At 32.3% G+C, this 19,606-nt stretch overlaps 2 protein-coding genes across 2 annotated transcripts; one reads left to right on the forward strand and one right to left on the reverse strand.

Annotated features, from left to right (window-relative positions):
* Window positions 1-370: 370 nt before the first annotated feature.
* Window positions 371-5,522, reverse strand: LOC110814582 (E3 ubiquitin-protein ligase WAV3-like). The gene is made up of 2 exons (XM_022042079.2): window positions 4,818-5,522; window positions 371-2,727 (listed from the first exon to the last, which is right to left on the reverse strand). The coding sequence occupies exons 1-2, from the start codon at window positions 5,043-5,045 to the stop codon at window positions 787-789; spliced, it is 2,169 nt and encodes a 722-aa protein (XP_021897771.2). The 5' UTR covers window positions 5,046-5,522; the 3' UTR covers window positions 371-786.
* A 10,613-nt stretch (window positions 5,523-16,135) lies between these two features.
* LOC110825768 (PHD finger-like domain-containing protein 5A) lies at window positions 16,136-17,919 on the forward strand. Its single transcript, XM_022056266.2, has 2 exons — window positions 16,136-16,295; window positions 17,289-17,919. The coding sequence occupies exon 2, from the start codon at window positions 17,325-17,327 to the stop codon at window positions 17,655-17,657; it is 333 nt and encodes a 110-aa protein (XP_021911958.1). The 5' UTR covers window positions 16,136-16,295; window positions 17,289-17,324; the 3' UTR covers window positions 17,658-17,919.
* The last annotated feature ends 1,687 nt before the right edge of the window (window positions 17,920-19,606 follow it).

Below are 19,606 nucleotides of genomic sequence, written 5' to 3' on the forward strand. Positions count from 1 at the left end.
TAAATAATTAAAAATTGTTAAAATATTTTTAAAAAAACTTTATAGCTATTGTTTTTCTTTTTTCAAAAACCCGAACACCATAATTTAAATACCAATATGCAACATGATGTATTTGTTAGAAAGTTGTGATCTTTGTAAACTTATTTTTGAAGAAATTGTGAATGCCATGAACAGCTTTGATCATGCTGGGGAGCACAAGTTTCAGAATTGCGATTGCCGATCCATTTTCAATTTGCAACAGAACAGAGCCCCAGGAAGAACCTTTAGTAAGATCATGGCAATGTTGTTAAGACTCCCACGAAGAAACACACTGACTGAACTCACAAATCCTCTGTTTCTTTAATGATAGAGGAAGAGACTGCAACAATAATTGAGAGGTAGCTCATAAAATATTATATTATGTGAAGAGATCACCACCCCGACCATTTCCAAATTACAAACTTTATACCCAGTTGTTGTCTCCTAGAGAAAAGAAAAACCCATTTCTCCTTATGTACATCGCCCCAACGACAAAAAACAACTAAAGAAACCAAAATGCTTTAGACCTACCCAGTTTCCCTTCACTTTTATCCAACCCCAATATATCTTTTTGCCCTTTCCCCAAGTTTTTATTCTTCATTTACAACATCCCAAAAAAAAACCCTTTGGAAAATAGGAGAGTTAAACTCACAACATATCCTTATGCCTGAGCAAAACTCACAACATCCCCAAAAAACACTCTTATACCTATCCAATCTACTCCCCCTCTCTTTGGAAAATGTACCGGAAAAAAGTTTTCCGTGATGATTATCTTGGACTCAGTTGTGAATTAAGTAACCATAATGGCTGGATAAGCCTCTGAGTTGATGGACAGCTCAGTAAGCTAGCCTGAGATTGATGAAGCATCTCAGTCATCAATGGGGTCTGGTAAGACTGAACAAGACTGGAGCCATCAGTGGAGTCACCTCTTGCTGTTGCTCGCTGCCAGGAATGGGAGCTCAATCCTGAAAGAATATATGCCCTTCCAGATACCTCATACACATGCCTGCTAGCCATTCGCTCTTGTATTTCCTTGAGTTCGGCATCTAGTGCAATGCAGAGCCGGTCATGAGATTTAGCTGACACAGTGCTTGACAATGCTAGTCGAAAATTTTCAAGGATAGAAACAGCAGTAGCTAAATCTCCCTGCTCAGCAGTGGCTCTTGCCTGTGCCATCGCCTCTGCAGCTTGAAGTCTGTTACATTGCCTGTCAACTTCAATTGACACTACTTCTTTGCCAGCCAGTTCTGGTCTTTCAATCCTAAGTACATCGCTCTCCATAGTTTCCATTTCTTTGGTTAGGGGATCCTTGTAAACACATCTCACCTTCAGCAATGGTGTCTCACTTCTGGAAGATTCAACTGGGACATTAATTGATACTAAAAAATCCCTCTCTTCTTCAGCATATAAATCTCCAACATCAATAAATCCTGCACGTCCATTATCTATGACCCGGCTTGGATAACTTCCGGCTTTTACCGAACCAAGCAGAAGACTCGGGTGCATGCATTCAACTCCTACCTGCAGCTCCTGCACCACAACACTTAGAAGACCTCCAATGCACTGTGCAAATGCATCCTGGATCACAGTTTCTGTTTCGATGAAGGAGAACGTCCCCCCGGAAATCTCTGAAATCGAATGCATTGACGAAGAATCATGGTCTGCACCAAAACCAAAAGCATGGACTGGAATCTGAAACCCTGTGCTATCACCATTGTGGATGGACAAAGGGAGGAGCAACTTGTAATTTGGTTGAGGCAGGTTACCCCCTATACCATTAACGGTATAAGTGTCCTGTCCATCAGACAAAAGAATTATACTGGCAACAGGATTCTTTTCTCTTCTCTCTTCCATTACCTTAGCACCTTTCTTCAGACCTTCTGCAATGTTGGTTCCACCACTGGCAACCAATGAGTTGACAGCTTGGAGTGCCTGCTGCCTTCCCACATCAGACATTCTGCGCAGGGCAAAAAGACGTCGAGCTGTCGAAGAGAAAGCAATAACAGAAAGCCTATCATTGGAGCCGAGGTTCTGAATTACAAAGCCCATTGCTCGCTTAAGCAATGCAAGCTTAGTTCCTGCCATACTACCACTGATGTCAAGCACTGTGACTAGGTCGACAGGGGCACGAGGAGTTTGAGAAGGGTGTGACAAACTAGCATGACTTCTGGTTAGATTGGGTCCTCTAACTATGGCACCAGCTTTGAGATGGACCAAAACTGTGAAGTTATCATAAGATTTGGTTCGCGACACTGCTGAAACTTCTGGATATGTCTTGATTTCTATTGTTCTAAAAGAACTGTCATCTGTAACATTGTCACTGAAAGAGATCTTCTCGGCTACTGCAGCTTGGTGATCTAAAGATTCATCATCATTGAATACACTTGGCTCAGGAGTCTGAAGCAGGGGAACAATGTGACGTCGATTAAAATCTCGTCGAGGGGGAGGTAACCTACGGACCACAGTCATTAATGCATCATTTTGAGGCCAACCCGCTGGGTTGATCGATGTCCTCCCAGGGAGAGGATCTAAGATAGGACCTTGCATAGGAACTTCTTTCCATTTTGCTCTGCAAACTGGACATATTTGGTTACCATGTTTCACATTTGAAGCAATGCACTGAAAGTGAAAGGAATGTGAACACTCTGCTGTGAAAATAGCATGACCTCCTCCCTCTTTCATTTTGGTCAAACAAATCGAGCAGGTTTGCTGACAAACGAAAAAAGGCAAAAAAAAAAAGAAGCATAAATACACAATTGATATTAAAAATAAAAAATTTTAGCTGAAAGATTGAGAATGATGAGGAGCATTTTTAATCAAAAGAAATATATGCTAACGCAAACACAACCATGAAGATCCACTGCCGGTACATAAAAACCAAAAATAACAAAAATATCGAACATAAGTTCAAACACTAACCACAACTTTTCATAAGTAGCATGCAACGGTCTTTTCTCTCACTCTCTATAACGACAAATACGAACATCAGGTACAGTATTCACCTAACATGATGCGTTTGATTTAAATAGGTAGTTTCCATCAATGCAAGTTGGCAGTTAAGAAAATTGATCTTCATTGCAAGAAATTTACATCCAAATTTCATCCACGAATATATCTTTAAGCATGAAAATATTTATCCATATATGTAACAACAACCATAAGTTCTATAAGGGCATACACATGCAACAATTGAAAAACGAAGACGAATATCTGGAGTTTTTGCAAGCTTAGCTTTCTAAAAACATAGAAAAAGCATGTTTGAAAATTGTCCTATACAATATACATCTTTAACTTGAACATAATCTCAAATTCAAGTTCCATTTGTACTACAACATGTATAAACCCAAGTCACCCTTTTTACTAAAGGCGAGTAAACCTTCTGCTTTTTGCAGCACATGTAGCGAAATAACATTTTAGGACCCATGAAGTTTTATCTTGATAGAAAGCATACCCAGGTGTAGTTTTGGATAGCTTGGGGAAAAGCAATGAGAAACTAAGTTGTCCAATAGGCTAAGAAAAGTAGTCAAGCTTAGATATCCAACAACAGAAGAGCACAGTAGTAAATAAAGTCGAAAGGGAAAGGAAAATGAAAAATTCAAAGAATCACTTTTGAAAGGTTATCAAGAGGAATATACAGTGAGACAGATGAACAAGGGCTGCTTTCAAATGCAAAACCCATCTAACACAGAAAGGGAAAAATCATAGCTTGCTTTAAGCATTTCTTATTAGAAAGTTTGCAAAAACTTAAAGAGTAAAGAGTTGAGGCCAATCACACACAAGTTACTTTTCTTTCCTCTAAGAGGTGGAGGAAAAGGAAAGGAGAAATCCTGTAGCCATCTTTTGCTGGTAAGACAATTGAAAATGGCCACTAAAGGGACTGTACATCAAACCCCACAACCAGAAAGAAGAGAAAGAAGACAGGCAAAACATCAATTACTTAACTCATTAAAGCATATGATATGTCTTACTAAGTGATAAAATATAAGTGGATCAAAGAACGGCCTTGAAAAATTATTGACTTAGAAAATCCTTTTTTCTTAAAAACAAAATATATTAAATCCAAAACTGAATTTGTCAAAAAATACATACAAAAAATCTGAAGAAAAACAAACAGAAAGGCCTATTTTCGACATAAACAATAAACAACAAAGTCATAATCAGGAAAAAAAATCTCATGAAATAAGAGAACATGATAGCAAAGAACACCAAGAAAGTTTATAAGTTTTCTCAAGAAAATAAATTACAAATTATAAATTCTCCAGAGTAAGTTTTTTGGGCAAGAATGTTAAACAGATAACAAGTCCGCAGTATATGAAACAGGAAATTACTTCTATGTTCTTCAAGAAAATTTCTGCGCTTGAAAAGTGAAAGATTATAAGTTATGAAATTGCTCAAAAAAAAAAAAACCCCACAAAAAAGAATAACACAAATCTCTACTCAACCCATCAACTAACAGAAATCTTTACCCCAGTCAAACAAAGCAACCCATTTTCTCAGCGACCAAACAAAGATTTCAGAGCCCATTATTACAGGATAAATGACCAGTAAAATAACAAGAATGGAAAATTCCATTTTCTCATCAACCCAACACAAGAAACTTTCTACTAAGCACGAAACTAAAAGAAAAAAAGTTCAACAAGAGAGGAGGAAAACCAAATCTTAGTAGCTTATTTCCTTCATTTCTCCCTTTAATAAACAAGCAAATAACAGCTCAAACCATCAAAACTGAGTAAAAGAAAAATGAAATTAACACCAAAAGTTTTCAAAGCAACAAGTACTAAAGAACAAGAGACACAAACCTTGGATGATCTGCTGCTGCTTCTAGACAACCTTAAACCATGAGAAGACGGAGTTGGTGTCATGGGCTGAGAGGTAGCCATGTCCCAATTGCCAGGAGATAGCAAAGCAACATCAGACAATCTCTCTGTAGATTCCCCAGGAGGTGGGGAATCCTCACGAGTTCTTGGCACATAAACACAAAGATTTTTACTCAAAGCAAGCTTTGCTTTCCTCCATTTGCTTCCCATTTTTCTTCTCACTTAAAGAACAAAATGAAAACAAAAAACAAGATTAATACAAACCAAACAAAACTCAAGAACAAAAAGTCAGATCTTGATTCTTGAAACGAGCTTCTGGGTTTCTCTACCCTAGTACCACCCCTTTCTCTTTTCTTTGGAATGAGGGAGGTAATGGGTCTTTAAAAAAAGCAGAAATAGACACGAAAACCAAGGCGGAAAGAGCGAGAAAGAGAGATATTTAATGGAGGATTGGAGGAATAGCAGAGAAGTAGAACTAAAAGCAGGGAAAAACACCAAGAGAAAAATGATAAAACAGAGAGGAGTAAGGTGGTGAGTTTTAATGGAGCTTAAAATGTCAGAAGGAGAGACTGAGTCACGTATAAGCCGACTGAGGATAAAGATAAGTCTCCGTCTGTCTTCTTGGCCGCCATTACACAGAGAAAGAGAAGAGATTGAGAGAGTATTTTGACCTTGGCTGGTGTTAGTGTGTTGTAACAAAAGTAAAAGGGACAGATCAATAAATATATACAATAATAATTAAAAGCACGTTTTGATTATTCTTTTTCAAAAAAAAAAAAAAAAAAGTCATGTTAAATTTTAATAAATATATTATTTTTTTAATTGAAATAATTATAATATATTAAAATTTTTACTCAATTTTTTAATAAAAAAATATTATGCATCTCATGTAAATTAATTTTTAAAAAATTCTCAAAATTTTTTTAATGCGTCGTTAAAATTAATATTAAATTTTTATTTAATTATTTGAGAGTAGCTAAAATCATCAAATTTTATAATTTTAAATGTTAAATTTGAAGAAAAATAAAATAAAATATTATTTTTTTAGTGTTATAATTACTTTATTTGGATTAGATATGATGAAAATTACATTTTTGGCATATAGTTTGGTTGAGATTTTTTCATTCGTTAAAAGTCGGAATTGAATAGAAGTAAACATTAAAGCGAAATATTTATTGTGTAAGGAATATTATTCTAATGCCAAGGTTTCGTAATCCAACCCAACACATAATTTTCTTCTTTATTGTGGATAAGATATAAGAAACTTTATAAGTCAAAATTAATTTACTTACAGGAATCACACGATTAGTACAACGAAAACACTATTCTTTATCAATAGTACTGTCTTGTAACTGTTAAAATTATTATATTTCATTTGAATATCACTGAGAATATAAAATTAATAATTTATATATATATATATATATATATTACAAACTTAACAGTAGGTAATTTATAATATTTAATTCAGTATAACTAATGATTTACTTTATTAATATAACACCCGATCTCAAAAATTAGTCTAAAATGATATTTACGGATTATAAATATATATATAATAATTAAAAAAAATTATTTTATTTTAATTTGATTGATTTTTTTAGAAAAAAACGAATTAGGGACGAAATTAAAAATAATTTTGGGAAGAAATGTTAAAATTTGAGTTTGGAGGATGTTTTTGAAAGAAAAATTAAAACAATGAGGTCAAAGTATAATTAGAGAAAGTTTGGTCACGTAGGACCGCCCAGTCAGTAGTCTCGACGAACCGAAGCGCACCGCATGACCAAGCGCGCTGACGTTGGCACCACGCTGGAAGCCACGCTTGTAATCCGCATGTCCCGCAATCGGACGGTCCAAGATCGATCTCGTGCGCATGGACGGTCCAGATCCATTTACCCCTTAAACGCGATTGAACGGTTTAGATTCGTTTCTCCTTTAGGCGCGATCAAACGATCAAGATCAAATGCGATAAATGATCCATATTCGTTTCTTCCTTAGGTGCAATCAGACAGACGAGATCAATCACGATGAATGGTCCAGACTAACACGGGATGGGTAAAAATATTTCGCATCACACAAAATCTGAACCCTAGTCGCCAGCCCCCCCACTGGAGAAGAAGAACCAGATGCCGGAGAAGGAAGCCAGTCGCCGACCATTGACTGCTGCCGCATTGGAGCCACCTCCGACTGCCAAAAAAAGTAATAATTCTCCTACCCACTCGGAATTTGATTCCAAGCACCTCTATACCCATATCGAAGCAACCTCCTCCGATGAGCCCCTTCTCAATTTTTCGTTTTGTGCAATTTTTCTACAATTATGTTTTCTGTAGGTTGATCGAAGAACGAATCGCAGTCGGGAAGGAGAGCCGGCGGAGCTACTACACCCGTAAACCCCACCACCGGTACGTTTCAGTTTTCTGATTTTTTTTTTACCAACTAAGACTCCCTAACGTATTTTTTTCGCAGAAATATGTGTAAAATCGGTCGAAACTAGCCTAAACCATCCAAAAACAGTCAGGCCGAGACAAACTACCATTGTGCCAGAATTTCAAAATTGGATGGAATGAAGTTTTAACACCGATTTTAAATTTTTGGAGTATTTTTTAGATATGTGGAGTATGTTTAATCTCCGCAAGAAAATTCAAAAAATTCGAGGATTGTCAAGAGGCGCAGTAGAAAGTACAGTGTTTCGAATACCGATTCGGATAAGAATCTCTCACCCTATTTCTTGTTATGGAATTAAAACTTAAAAACCAATAATATGGTATTCTGTGAAATTTAAAAATAATTACAGGTCACTAATATAACCGAAACTGGTTACTTGTTTATTTGTCATGTTTAACTGATTACTTGCTCGTACAGCTTTAAATACATGATAATATATTGAAATAATTAAATGATTCAGTTGTGTTTTCTTAATACATATATCGTTTGTTTTGCGTAATTTACGGTTGATTGTGAAACATGATATTAATATACATATGAGAAATTGTTTGATGATATGAATTAATAAATGGTTGTCTTACTAGATATTCTGGGAGATGGTGGACGGATCGGGTATATAAGAAACTCTATCATGAACGTCACCTCATACCAGACGGGTTATTGAGAGATTATATTTTTGGCGTTCATACTGAACAAGGTATGGGAACAGCTCGGTTCACCCTCATATCAGACGAAATATCGAGAGATGATATTTTGGTACTCATACCGGACGGGGTATGAAGATGACTGGATAATCGATAAGTTCATATATTGAGTTCACGCGTAGGAGAATATTCCTATAGACCCCCAGTGGTACTAGTAAACAGATAAAAAATAGAAAGTTATTATTCTTGCTCACTTATATAAAAGATCATAATATCATTTAAGTTATTATCTTTATAGGTTGATTTTAGAAATCTCATAATCGTAAGTATGTAATAAATTATTTTTCTTATGATAAATGAATTTACTTAAATTAAAAACTTCATTAGTTATTTTATATATTTTTTACCCCTATTAACCATTTTAGATCAAAACTCATATCCTAATCAGCAAGAGGGCTGTGAGTAGTTGTCCTTCAGACCCCATCAAGAGTTAGTAAAGATTAACCTCCCCACAATATTTATTTATTATTTTCGTATGTTTATTTCATTTTTTTTATGTACCGTTATGAAATAAACATTTCCGTAACTCTTTTGAACATTTAAATTTATGTGTAAGGAATGTAAACTCTAACGTTATTATACAATTATGCATTAAATTTATAAATTTATTTTCCTTCTAGTTTCATGTTGTTTCAATTAATGTATTAATAAAATTGTAGTGATCAAAGTAAGATAAATTTTAGTGATTCTATTATATATGTGGTATGATTTTTTTTTTTTAATTTTTAAAATTTAAGTTGTTAGTCTTGAATTTTCATGTACTTTATGAAAAAATTTATTGAATATAAATAATTTAAAAATAACATTTTTATGTGAAATGATAGAAAAATTACATAAATTTAACTATAATAAGATAAAATTAATTGTGTGTGTGTGTGTGTATGTAATACATTGCCTCCTGTCCCCACAATTCTACCCTTTGTGTGTGTGTGTGTGTGTGTGTGTGTGTGAATCTATATATTACATATATATATATATATATTTAAAAAAGACTTACTTTTTTGACAATGTAAATAAAGTAATAACAAATTGGGTTTAGTGTATCATGCCACTTTATAGAAGATATAAAGCAATAGTTCATAGTAATTTAATTAAGCAATTTGTACTATTCATTTTTTATTTTATTAATAATAAAATTTGAAATAATTATAATAAATTAATTAAAAAATAATATTTTTCCATAATTTAATATAGTAGCAAATTACAACAAATATTTTAGCTAAATTAAAAAATCCATTTTATTAAAAAAAAAATCACTTTTTTTAATAATTTTTTAATTTATTATAATTATTTCAAATTTTATTATTAATAAAATAAAAAATTTGTTCCATTAAATTATGATGAGTGGGTGCGCATCCACCATATGAGCATCAATCATTAGGAGGCACGAGTCAAAATATATAGTGGGTTTTTTATATTCTTTAATAGTAAATATATATATATATTTTAATTTATTATAATTATTTTACAAATTATTGTTTTTATTTAAATATATTATAATTTATTAAAAAATTAAATTAATTATTACATTTATAGCAATATTATAATAAATTAAATTATTAATTTTATTCAATTAAATATTATAAACCATTCAATATTATTTTATAATATATCAAAAAATAAAAAAATTTATATTATCAATAAAATTCAAACTCGTAATTTTAAAATAGAATATAAAAATGTTAACTTTTAAATTATATAATAAAAATTATATATAAATTTTTTAATTATTTTTATTTATATATTTCGAATTATATTTTTTTTAAAATGTGAGGTATAGAAACATAAAATTTCAAATTTTGAGGTATGTACTTTTAATATTGTCTCACAATAATTTTTTTTAGATTTTAATATAAAAAATATATATAAATTTGAATTTAAAATAATTAAAAAGTATTTTTACCACGCTTTTAATTAATAGTAAATATAATTAGCGGACGCATGGAATGATGTATGCCGCACGTGCAACGCATCATCATTCATCATGCCGTTGGGTTTGTGGGTCAACGCTGTTGACTTTTCATTTAAATCATCTCATCGCATGTCTTTTTTTTTTTTCTTCTTATTTGTATTTTCCCATTTTCTATCTTCACTATAATATCCCATTTAAATATATATAAATTTTTAATTCAACCATTTTATATTTTATTTTACCAACATATTTTTCACAAATAATTTTTTTTTTTTTAAAGTTTAACATTTATTGTAATTTAATTTTTAATTTTTTATTACAATTTGGTTTAAAATATTTTTTATTTATTTTAAATATTTAATTTTTGATTTACTAATGAAAAAGATTAAAATTATTAGATTATATTATTTGAATGATTAAAAAAATATTTCAAAATTTCAAGTTTAATTAATTAATTATATATTTAAAAAGTTGAATAATACAAATTGTATATATATATATATTTATATGTTTGAAAGCATGCAAAGTTTACACAAGTATCGAAATAAAAAAAATATATTATATTATCTAATTATAAAACCTCAAAATTAATATGATTCATATAATTTATTAAATAAAAAGAATAAATTATTTTTATATAAAAAAAATAATTTCATGGAAGTGGTCGTATGTATAATTATCGTATGGCATTGTTGATTTGCGAGCTCTATGTGTTTATTTATTGCAATGTTGAACTTTTTATAGCCTCTTTCTCACACCCATCTCCAAAAAATTGTTCAACTTTACACCATTGTGTTTCAACTTATACACACACACACACACACATACATGCACATATATATATATATATATATATATATTGCTACATGGGTACGAGTGTATTTTTCAACCTTGTTTCTAATGCCATAAAATAAGAGCATTGGTCCACCCAAAAGATTTTTGGCATTTAACTATACATATATATATATATATATATTTAATATATAGTCAAAACAAATTGTGCCCTATAGAAATCTTCAACGTGCATTGAGATTGAGCTAATTCAATGTATTAAAAATGAAATGATTAAATATTCTTTACATGGGTTTTAATGTTTCTTTATGAAGATATCCAAGTTCTTAACTTTTAGTAAATTTATCTTTTAAAGTAAAATAAATTGTTTGTACATGTAAAATTAGGTTTAAATTGAGTGGAGGTGTGAGAAAAAAGAGAGGATTCTTAAGCATATATTTCATATAATGATCAAAATAATTCCAAGTGCTCCAATAGAAATTAGTACTTGTTGTAGTTGGGACCAACCAAAACCCATTATGTGTCCATAGTACAAATTGGCATATTTACATGATGAAAAAACTTTATTTTATAATGTACCATGTATGGCCATTTTAAGAGAATTTTTCTTCATTTCAAGGAAGCATATATTTATAATAAAATAAAATAAAATGATGCCCATAGTAGTTAGACACTCAACTATCCTAATAATTATATATATATATATATATATACGCACACACAATAATATCATATATTTCACTAATTAAAAATGATTTAAATTTATAACCTTTTATATATATTTAAATAATATGATTGTTGTAAATGTAAATAGAATTTAAAGATGTTAATAAATTATAGAAATAACTATTTTAATAGTATTTCGTACATCTATATATATGTGCATATGTATCTACGTGCACCCATAAAAAAAAAAAAAACATTGCACATGAAAGATTACTATACACTTAACATGATATTCATGAGAAAGAGAAAGAAAGAGGAGATGAGTGGAGTTGTAAATTCCCACTTTAATTTTATAAGTCACCTTAAAAAGACAACCTTTTAAAAGAAAGAAGGGAAAAATCCCCCCATCTTTTTAGAGATCATGCAAAAGTTTTATTCCTCTCTCCCCACATAACACCATCAACAAGGAACCAAAGCCATTAGTGATTCCCTTTTTTTTCTCTCTTTTTTTTTCTCTCTTTTTTTTTTCTCTCTTCATCTCATTCCTCCTTTTGAGAGCACATACACCCACACCCACACACACACACACACACACAACTTGTTATATATATACACACATATATATATATATATGTGTGTGTGTACAGAGGTGTTAGGGTTTGCAATGAGTGAAGATCCATTACCACCAAAAAAGAATCCCCTCTCTCTTTCTCTCTCTAAAACACAAGAAAGAAAGAAAATTGGGGATAGGATTCTCTTCAATTATTCTAAAATTTGGGACACTTTTTATGGGGGGAAGTCAACCCACAAAGCTGATCAAAACCCTTTTGTTTTTGTTTTTATACATACACACACACACACACATATATATATATATAATATGAGCTTATGGAGGTGTTTGCCACCCACTACTTAGGTAGTAGTGATTAACCTTAGTGCCACTACAACAATAAAATACTATTAACTCATCATGACTACTACTCATTCCTCTTCTTTACTATTTTTTTTTTCTCTCTCTAATCAATGTAACCCAAAATATACTCATACTTAACTTTTTTTTAAAATAAAAAGGTAATTTAAAATTTTGAGATTTTAATTATTTTAAATAAACAAAATTAATCACTAATATTTTGTAATATCCAGTCCTAAAATTTTATTTAAAATTTTAAAATAAATAATTTTTTTATAAATTAATTTTATTCAATTTTATTAAATTATTAAAAAATAGATAGTAATATAATTGAAAGTAATTTAAAAAAAAATGTAAAAATTTGGATTTGGTGGGTGTTTTTAACAAAAAAATTAGAAACATGAGGTCAAAGTACAAATAGAAAAAGTTCAGTCATGTAGAACTGCCCAGTCAGCAGTCCTGAAGAATCGGAGCACGCTGTGTGGCAAGGCACGCTGACATCGGTGCCACGCAAGCAATTCGCATGCCCCGCGATCAGACAACCTAAGATCGATCTTGTGCGCGTGGACAGTTCGGATTCGTTTTTCTTTTAGACACGATCAAACTGCTGAGATCAATCGTGATGGACTGTCTAGATTCGTTTCCTCATCAAGCGCGATCGAACAGACGAGATCAATCGCGATGAACGGTTCAGATCAACGCGGAATAGGTATAAATACTTTCGCGTCGCATGGGTGCCCAAACCCTAATCGCCAGCCTCGACGGAGAAGAAGAACCAGACACTGAAGAAGGAGGCCAACTGCCAACCGTCGCTGCAACGGAGCCACCGTTGGCCGCCAAAAAAGGTAAAAATTCTCCTTACCCATTCGGAATTCGATTCCGAGCATCCCAATGACTAAATCGAAGAAAGAGGGACAGTGGGTGAGCCGAAAATTACAGACAAAGTCCGACGGAGCCACCACGGTCAAAATCTAAAAATCTCTCCGATGAGCCCCTTCCCGTTTCCTATTTCATGTGATTTTTTGATCATTGTGCTCACTGTTCTTTTATGTACAGGTTAGCCGAACAAAGAACTCCAACTGCGAAGAAGAATTAGCAGTGCCGTCGCACCTGGTGATCTCTTGCTGGTAGGTTCTGTGTTTTTGGTATTTTTCAGCCAACCAAAGCCCCTAACGTGTTTTTCTGTAGGGGTATGTGTAAAACCAGCCAAAACTGGCTAGACCGAAGCGAACCACCATCGTGGATGGCAAAGCCAGCACTGAAGTACGACGGTGCCGGAATCCCAAAATCGACCGTAAAGAGTTTTGGGGTATTTTTAGGTACGTGACAAATGTTTTGGATTTCACATGAAAAATTCAGGAAATCTAATATTCGTTAGGAGGTGTAACAGGCAGTGCAACGTCTCGAAACACCGATTTATGTAAAGATTCCTCACCCTATTCCTCGTTACAGTAAATTGAGACTTAATGTTGCATAATTTCGTGTTTTTATGAAAAATTATAGAACTCTAAAAATAATTACAAGTCACTATTGGAACCGGAACTGTTAGTTCATAATTGTCCCGATTTCTTATTTATTTTCTTATACTGCTCTATTTGTTTGTTATTATATAGTGCATGTTCTAAATTTATATTTTATATAGCCTTATCAATTTATCTGGTTTATTCGACTATATACTATCAACATGAAAGTAGTTTAATTGATCTGTAAATATAATATGAGATAGTGATTTACGTGGTTGGTTGTTTTATTGATAGGAATCTCTATGTAAAAAACTTACTGGGTACCCAGGGAAAGAGCGGACGGACCCAGTACATAGGAAACCTTATTGTAAACGTTATCTCAGTCCAACGGGGTTGAGAAGTTCCTTAACAGAAAGATTTGAGAGACATAGTTCACCCTCATACCGGACGGGGTATCGAGACGATTGAATGTTTGGCACCCATTACTGGACAGGGTATAGGGACGACCGGTTAATTGTTTAAATTGGATATTTGATTCATGAATAGGGAGACATCCCTATGGACCTTCAGGGATACTAGTAAGCAGGTAAGAATGAAAAATTATCGTCTCTTGTTATCTTTTGCGTGAAAGTAAAAAGTAGTGTGAATATGGATATTCATAAGTTATTTTTGAAAAAACTTGTTACGTAAGTACGGAATAAATGACTTACTTTATATTAAATAAATTTACATCAAATTAAGGGCTCTATTTGTTTTTTATTTTTTTTATTTTTACCAATATTCAATTTTTCGTATATGTGATTAATGTGATATTTTTACTAGGGTAGTGTAGAATACCATTTCATTAATTATTTCAAATCAAGAAAATCAAGATTTAGATCTCAATCAACAAGAGAGTTGTAAGTAATTTACTACCCGAACTCCCTTCAAGTACTAGTGAATGTTATTCTATGATATTTATTTATTCGATTTTCTTTAATTACCGTTTGACTTTTAAAAATAACATTCTCATAACCATATTTGTCATTATAAACTATTGTGTACGGAATGTAAACTCTAACTCTATTATTCGCTTCCGTATTTTAATTATAAATTCATTTTTTTTAAAGTTCCGGATCTTCACATATTTATTCCGTCTAAAATATAATATATTCACAATTTGATTACTGTACCTCTAATAACATATTAGCGAATAAAGATCATGGCAATTTTAATAAGTATATATTGATTTTTGACAAAGTTTAATGCATGGTTAATTGTTTTTAAATTAAGTAATATTAATAAAGAATAAATTATTATTTTTTTCTCAAATTATAAAGTGATATTCCAAGGAAACCAAAACCAAGAGAATTTCCAATTAAATTAAAATTTAAAACAAGAAAAATTAATAATTAAGAAGGTGGTGTTAATTAATAATTAGTCACCGAATCTCAATTGGGTTAATAAGAAAATGTTAATATTCTTGACTGTTAGTGGAGTAAGATCAAGATAATCATATATATAATATATATTATAAATAAATCAAAAATTAACCCACAAAAAGGAATATATTTAACATTTTTTTTACAATTTATTTTAAAAAATTAATTTAATTATTAAATTAATTAATTAACCATGGGTGAATATATACCATTTAAAGAATAATTTAAGTGATGAATAAGATCTTACAAGTTCAAAAATTTTAATTCAAACTGTGAAATCCTTAAAATTGTTAATACCCACCAACAAAGTTCATCATGTACATATAATGTGATAAAAAGAATATCAATTCAAGGAGATAAATTGTTCTATAGACAAAATGTATATAGAGATACATACATATATATATATATAATATTATTCTTTAGCTAGTATTTGGGAGTGGGTTGGGCTAAAGAAGTAGGGAGTATGTACAAGTAAAGATGTGGCTTTCAAATAAAAAGGCCAAGCCCAACTAATTATAATATTTGTATATATTTCATACAATCTAATCCGACCCATCATAAAATTTTATACAATCTTTTTTTTTTAAATATAAAGTGAGATAAAATTTTAAAAAAAATAATAATTAAGAAATCGTCATGCACGTTCAAGAATATAACTTTATGGGTGTTCAAGAATAACCACTAAATTAATGTAATTTTATTTAAAAAATTTATAATATTTTATTAATTAAAATATAATTTAGTTATTCCAAATAAGTCTTAAAAATTACTCTTAAACACAAAACACATTTTTAGTTTTTAAATATTAATTAGTGATTAAATGAAATTAATGACTTTAAAAATTTAAATTTTTTTTTTTTTACTGCTTGTTGAAATTGAAAATGTTCTGCTTATCATAAAAATATTTTTTAAAATAAAATAATATTTTTATTTTTATTTTTATTTATTTTGTTTTAGTTTTTGTTTTTATCTCCTCCTTAAAGAGGAGTGAGTACGCAGTGCTCGAATTCTCTGGACTTTTCGTCTTCTCTGTCGCTCCGTCTTCAGAACAGGTTCGAGGGGGTCTCTGTAAAAGCTAGAAATTTAGAGTGCCCTTTCTCTAAAGGATCGTTTTCTGTTGTCCTATTGCTCTTTTCTTTCACTGGTAAAACTACTAATCCATCCGTCTTTCTCGTTATATATATATATATGTATGTATATATCCAGTCCTCTTAATTTTGCATTTTATACTCTGTTGGAGTTATCGGTTTCTCTTGTTAAGCTGAGTTAAGGATTTATCTAATGTTTCTTCCATTTGAATTGTTGTTTGTTTACTGTGAATAGTGAGAAAATAGGTCAAGGTTTATCTAGATAGGATGCCATTTGTGAATATTGGTATTTTGGAGCCCTAGAGCCTCGAAAAACTTCGTAGTATAATCTAAACATGGAAATAAGCGGGAGTAGGTTTCTTTATATGCAAAAAAGAGAAAAAGACTGAAAGTTTCCAGTTGATTTTGCCTACTTTCGCATCATTCAGAAATCAGAAGGTCATATGGAGTTCAATTTTTTCCCCTTTTCCAATTCTTTAAATACGTTTGTTTTTCTTTAAAACAATAAGAAGTCAGGGATGTAGCTTAAACATTTTAAGAACTTCAATCTTCCCTTAGTTTCGTGTCTAAGGCAGTTACGGTCAGAAATTTTCAGGAGCATGTAAGTTTTGACCAACAATGAACTTCAATCTTCCCTTTTCCAATTCTTTAAATACGTTTGTTTTTCTTTAAAAAACTAAAAAGTCAGGGATGTAGCTTAAACCTTTTAAGAACTTCAATCTTCCCTTAGTTTCATGTCTAAGGCAGTTACGGCCAGAAATTTTCAGGAGCATGTAGGTTTTGACCAACAATGAAGAAGCCAAATAGCTCAAACACAACTTAGATTCAATAGGATATGTGTGAATATGAAATTCCTGCAGATGGTTTCTTATGAAAATCCTGTTGCGGATATACCTAATACTTATTTTAGTCATTACAACTTCTGCATTTGTTTCTGTCAAAGTATTTAATTGCTATCCCCTGATCTAGAATTTTTCATCCGTAAGATTTGAAGGCATGTTAAAGAAGTCTGACACTTTTCTTTGCTTGGATGTATGTCTGCTGGTCAGACTGTAAACAGAGTCTAGGAGCTTGCTGCAGAAAGAATGGCCAAACATCATCCCGATTTGATCATGTGCCGGAAGCAGCCAGGCATTGCCATAGGACGACTTTGTGAGAAATGTGATGGAAAGTGTGTCATCTGTGATTCCTATGTGCGTCCTTGCACACTTGTGCGGGTTTGTGATGAATGCAACTATGGATCATTCCAGGGCCGGTGTGTTATCTGTGGAGGAGTGGGAATTTCTGATGCCTACTACTGCAAAGAGTGTACGCAGCAAGAGAAAGATAGGGATGGTTGTCCTAAAATTGTTAATCTAGGAAGTGCAAAGACTGATCTATTTTACGAGCGTAAGAAATATGGTTTCAAGAAAAGATGAGGATTTTGTACGAAGAATCAACTAGTATTCTAAATCCTGTAGTGATGTTCCAAATATAGAGATCTCCAATTCAAATGCAGGAGACTTCTCGTAGACATCTCTATTCATGGTAATTGTTATGAACTTTGAATGATCAGAGTGTGATGGTGACTACTGATAGTCTAGCGGATTTAGTTATACTCGAGTTACCTCTGCAGTTTTCCATATGAACCATGCTTGGTGCATTAGATGTCACAATTAAAATCTTTGGTGGTTGGACTTATTTTTTCCATTATTTTGCTTTGCGAGTCGGATTATTACTTTTGTGAAATGCTGATTGAGGTGTTCTTATTTGTTTTCTTTATTATTAATCATGCTTCTTCGCTCAAGTTTACATATAGTTTGCTTGTCTTTAGGGTTGAAGTCCAAAGGTTAGACCAGATTAGAGCTTATGGTTAGTGTTTCTTTTTCCTTGTCTTATTTGCTATTCTTTCTGGTGAATAGGAAGAGATCACTTCCTGCTACCAACCGTTGCCTACAATCATTATCACCTTGTGGCCAGGAAGAGGTTCCCTGCATAATCTAGCACACCGTGGTCTTGACATTGCCGGATAAAGTGCATGTTACAATCCATTACAGATTTTTGTTTTTATCGGCTTCCTATCTGCTACATAGAAGCTCAATGTCCGTCAAATTGTAAAGAGTAAAATTGTAGAGAATTTCCATCTTCTATGATACAGAGTAGATATAGTTGAAAGGCCATTAGTTTTGCTTGTTTATTTTCAGATGACTCGTCCGCAGCATATAATCTTGCTCTAGAGGCTGCACGACAACTACACTCACCAATTATTGCACCAAAAGCTTTACATGTCGATTCTTTTGGTGAGAAGAAGTCATAGTTAGATTGATGGATACCCTTGACTTTTGATACACAAAGATGTCCACTTCCATGGAGTATAATGCTAATGTTGCTTGTTATTGTTAAGGAACATTGAAGAGAGCTACTGCTCATGACTTTCATAGTTTAAGCCATGAAAAACCCTGTCATTTCACCATTAGGATTCTCCTCCCTCTTTTCATATCCATCTCTATATGAATTTAGGCAAAAAAAAATTATATTTGTAGAGTGTGGTTTTGAAAATTGTTCGATTAGCATTCTAGATAGTTCAAATCTTAAGCCAGTATGAACGTAAGTAGCTTGAAGCGAACGAAATAGAATATGATAGAATTCATGAATCCATAGAATAATATGAGTTTTATGTTCGTTTACCAAAATATAAAACACTAACACATCATTGAAGATGAAAACTTTTCATTTTAAGGCAATAAAACCTCATTTCACATTTCTCAGACTCCTTAAATATGGTTCAGACTCAAATGTCAGACCTATTCTACTCTAATGAAATACAAACACACAGTAATAAAGTTCAGATCAAACAGCTAACATCCCTCCCCCTAACAAATTCTCCTCTTGGAAGAGATGGGTGCTTGTGGGAACGTGTACTCAGGTGGTGCATGGCTGTATTATCACAGATTACCTTTCTTTATCAAGGTGAACCATCAGCTTCTATGATGCATGAAGAAACTCCAACTGGCGAGGGAAGCTCTAATTGAATTATTCAAAGCTAAATGATCCAGGGTGGCTGGCGGCAAGAATTTGGCAAGTAAAGAAAGTAGATTCAGGAATTTAGCTTCGAGGAATAATCAAATAACTGAACTTCAGAGAAGTTGCCGCTGTAGCACAAATTAAGAGATTAGAAGAAGAAGAGCAGGAACATATGGGGGATTGAACTAAACTTTGGTGCTGAAATTATGGCAGGGCTATAAATCCATGAAAGCGCGCATCTTTTTTAGGTTTAAGGCAGAGCAGGGTCTTAGGCAAGGAGCAAAGTAAGAAAAATCGACACTTTCGCGCTTATCAGGTTTGAAGGTTAAATTTTTAGGCATCCAGCCTCTGGATGGCGACCCAG

Source organism: Carica papaya, chromosome 2, assembly GCF_054855325.1.
Source record: "Carica papaya isolate Zhongbai chromosome 2, ASM5485532v1, whole genome shotgun sequence".
Taxonomy (NCBI): Eukaryota; Viridiplantae; Streptophyta; class Magnoliopsida; order Brassicales; family Caricaceae; genus Carica; species Carica papaya.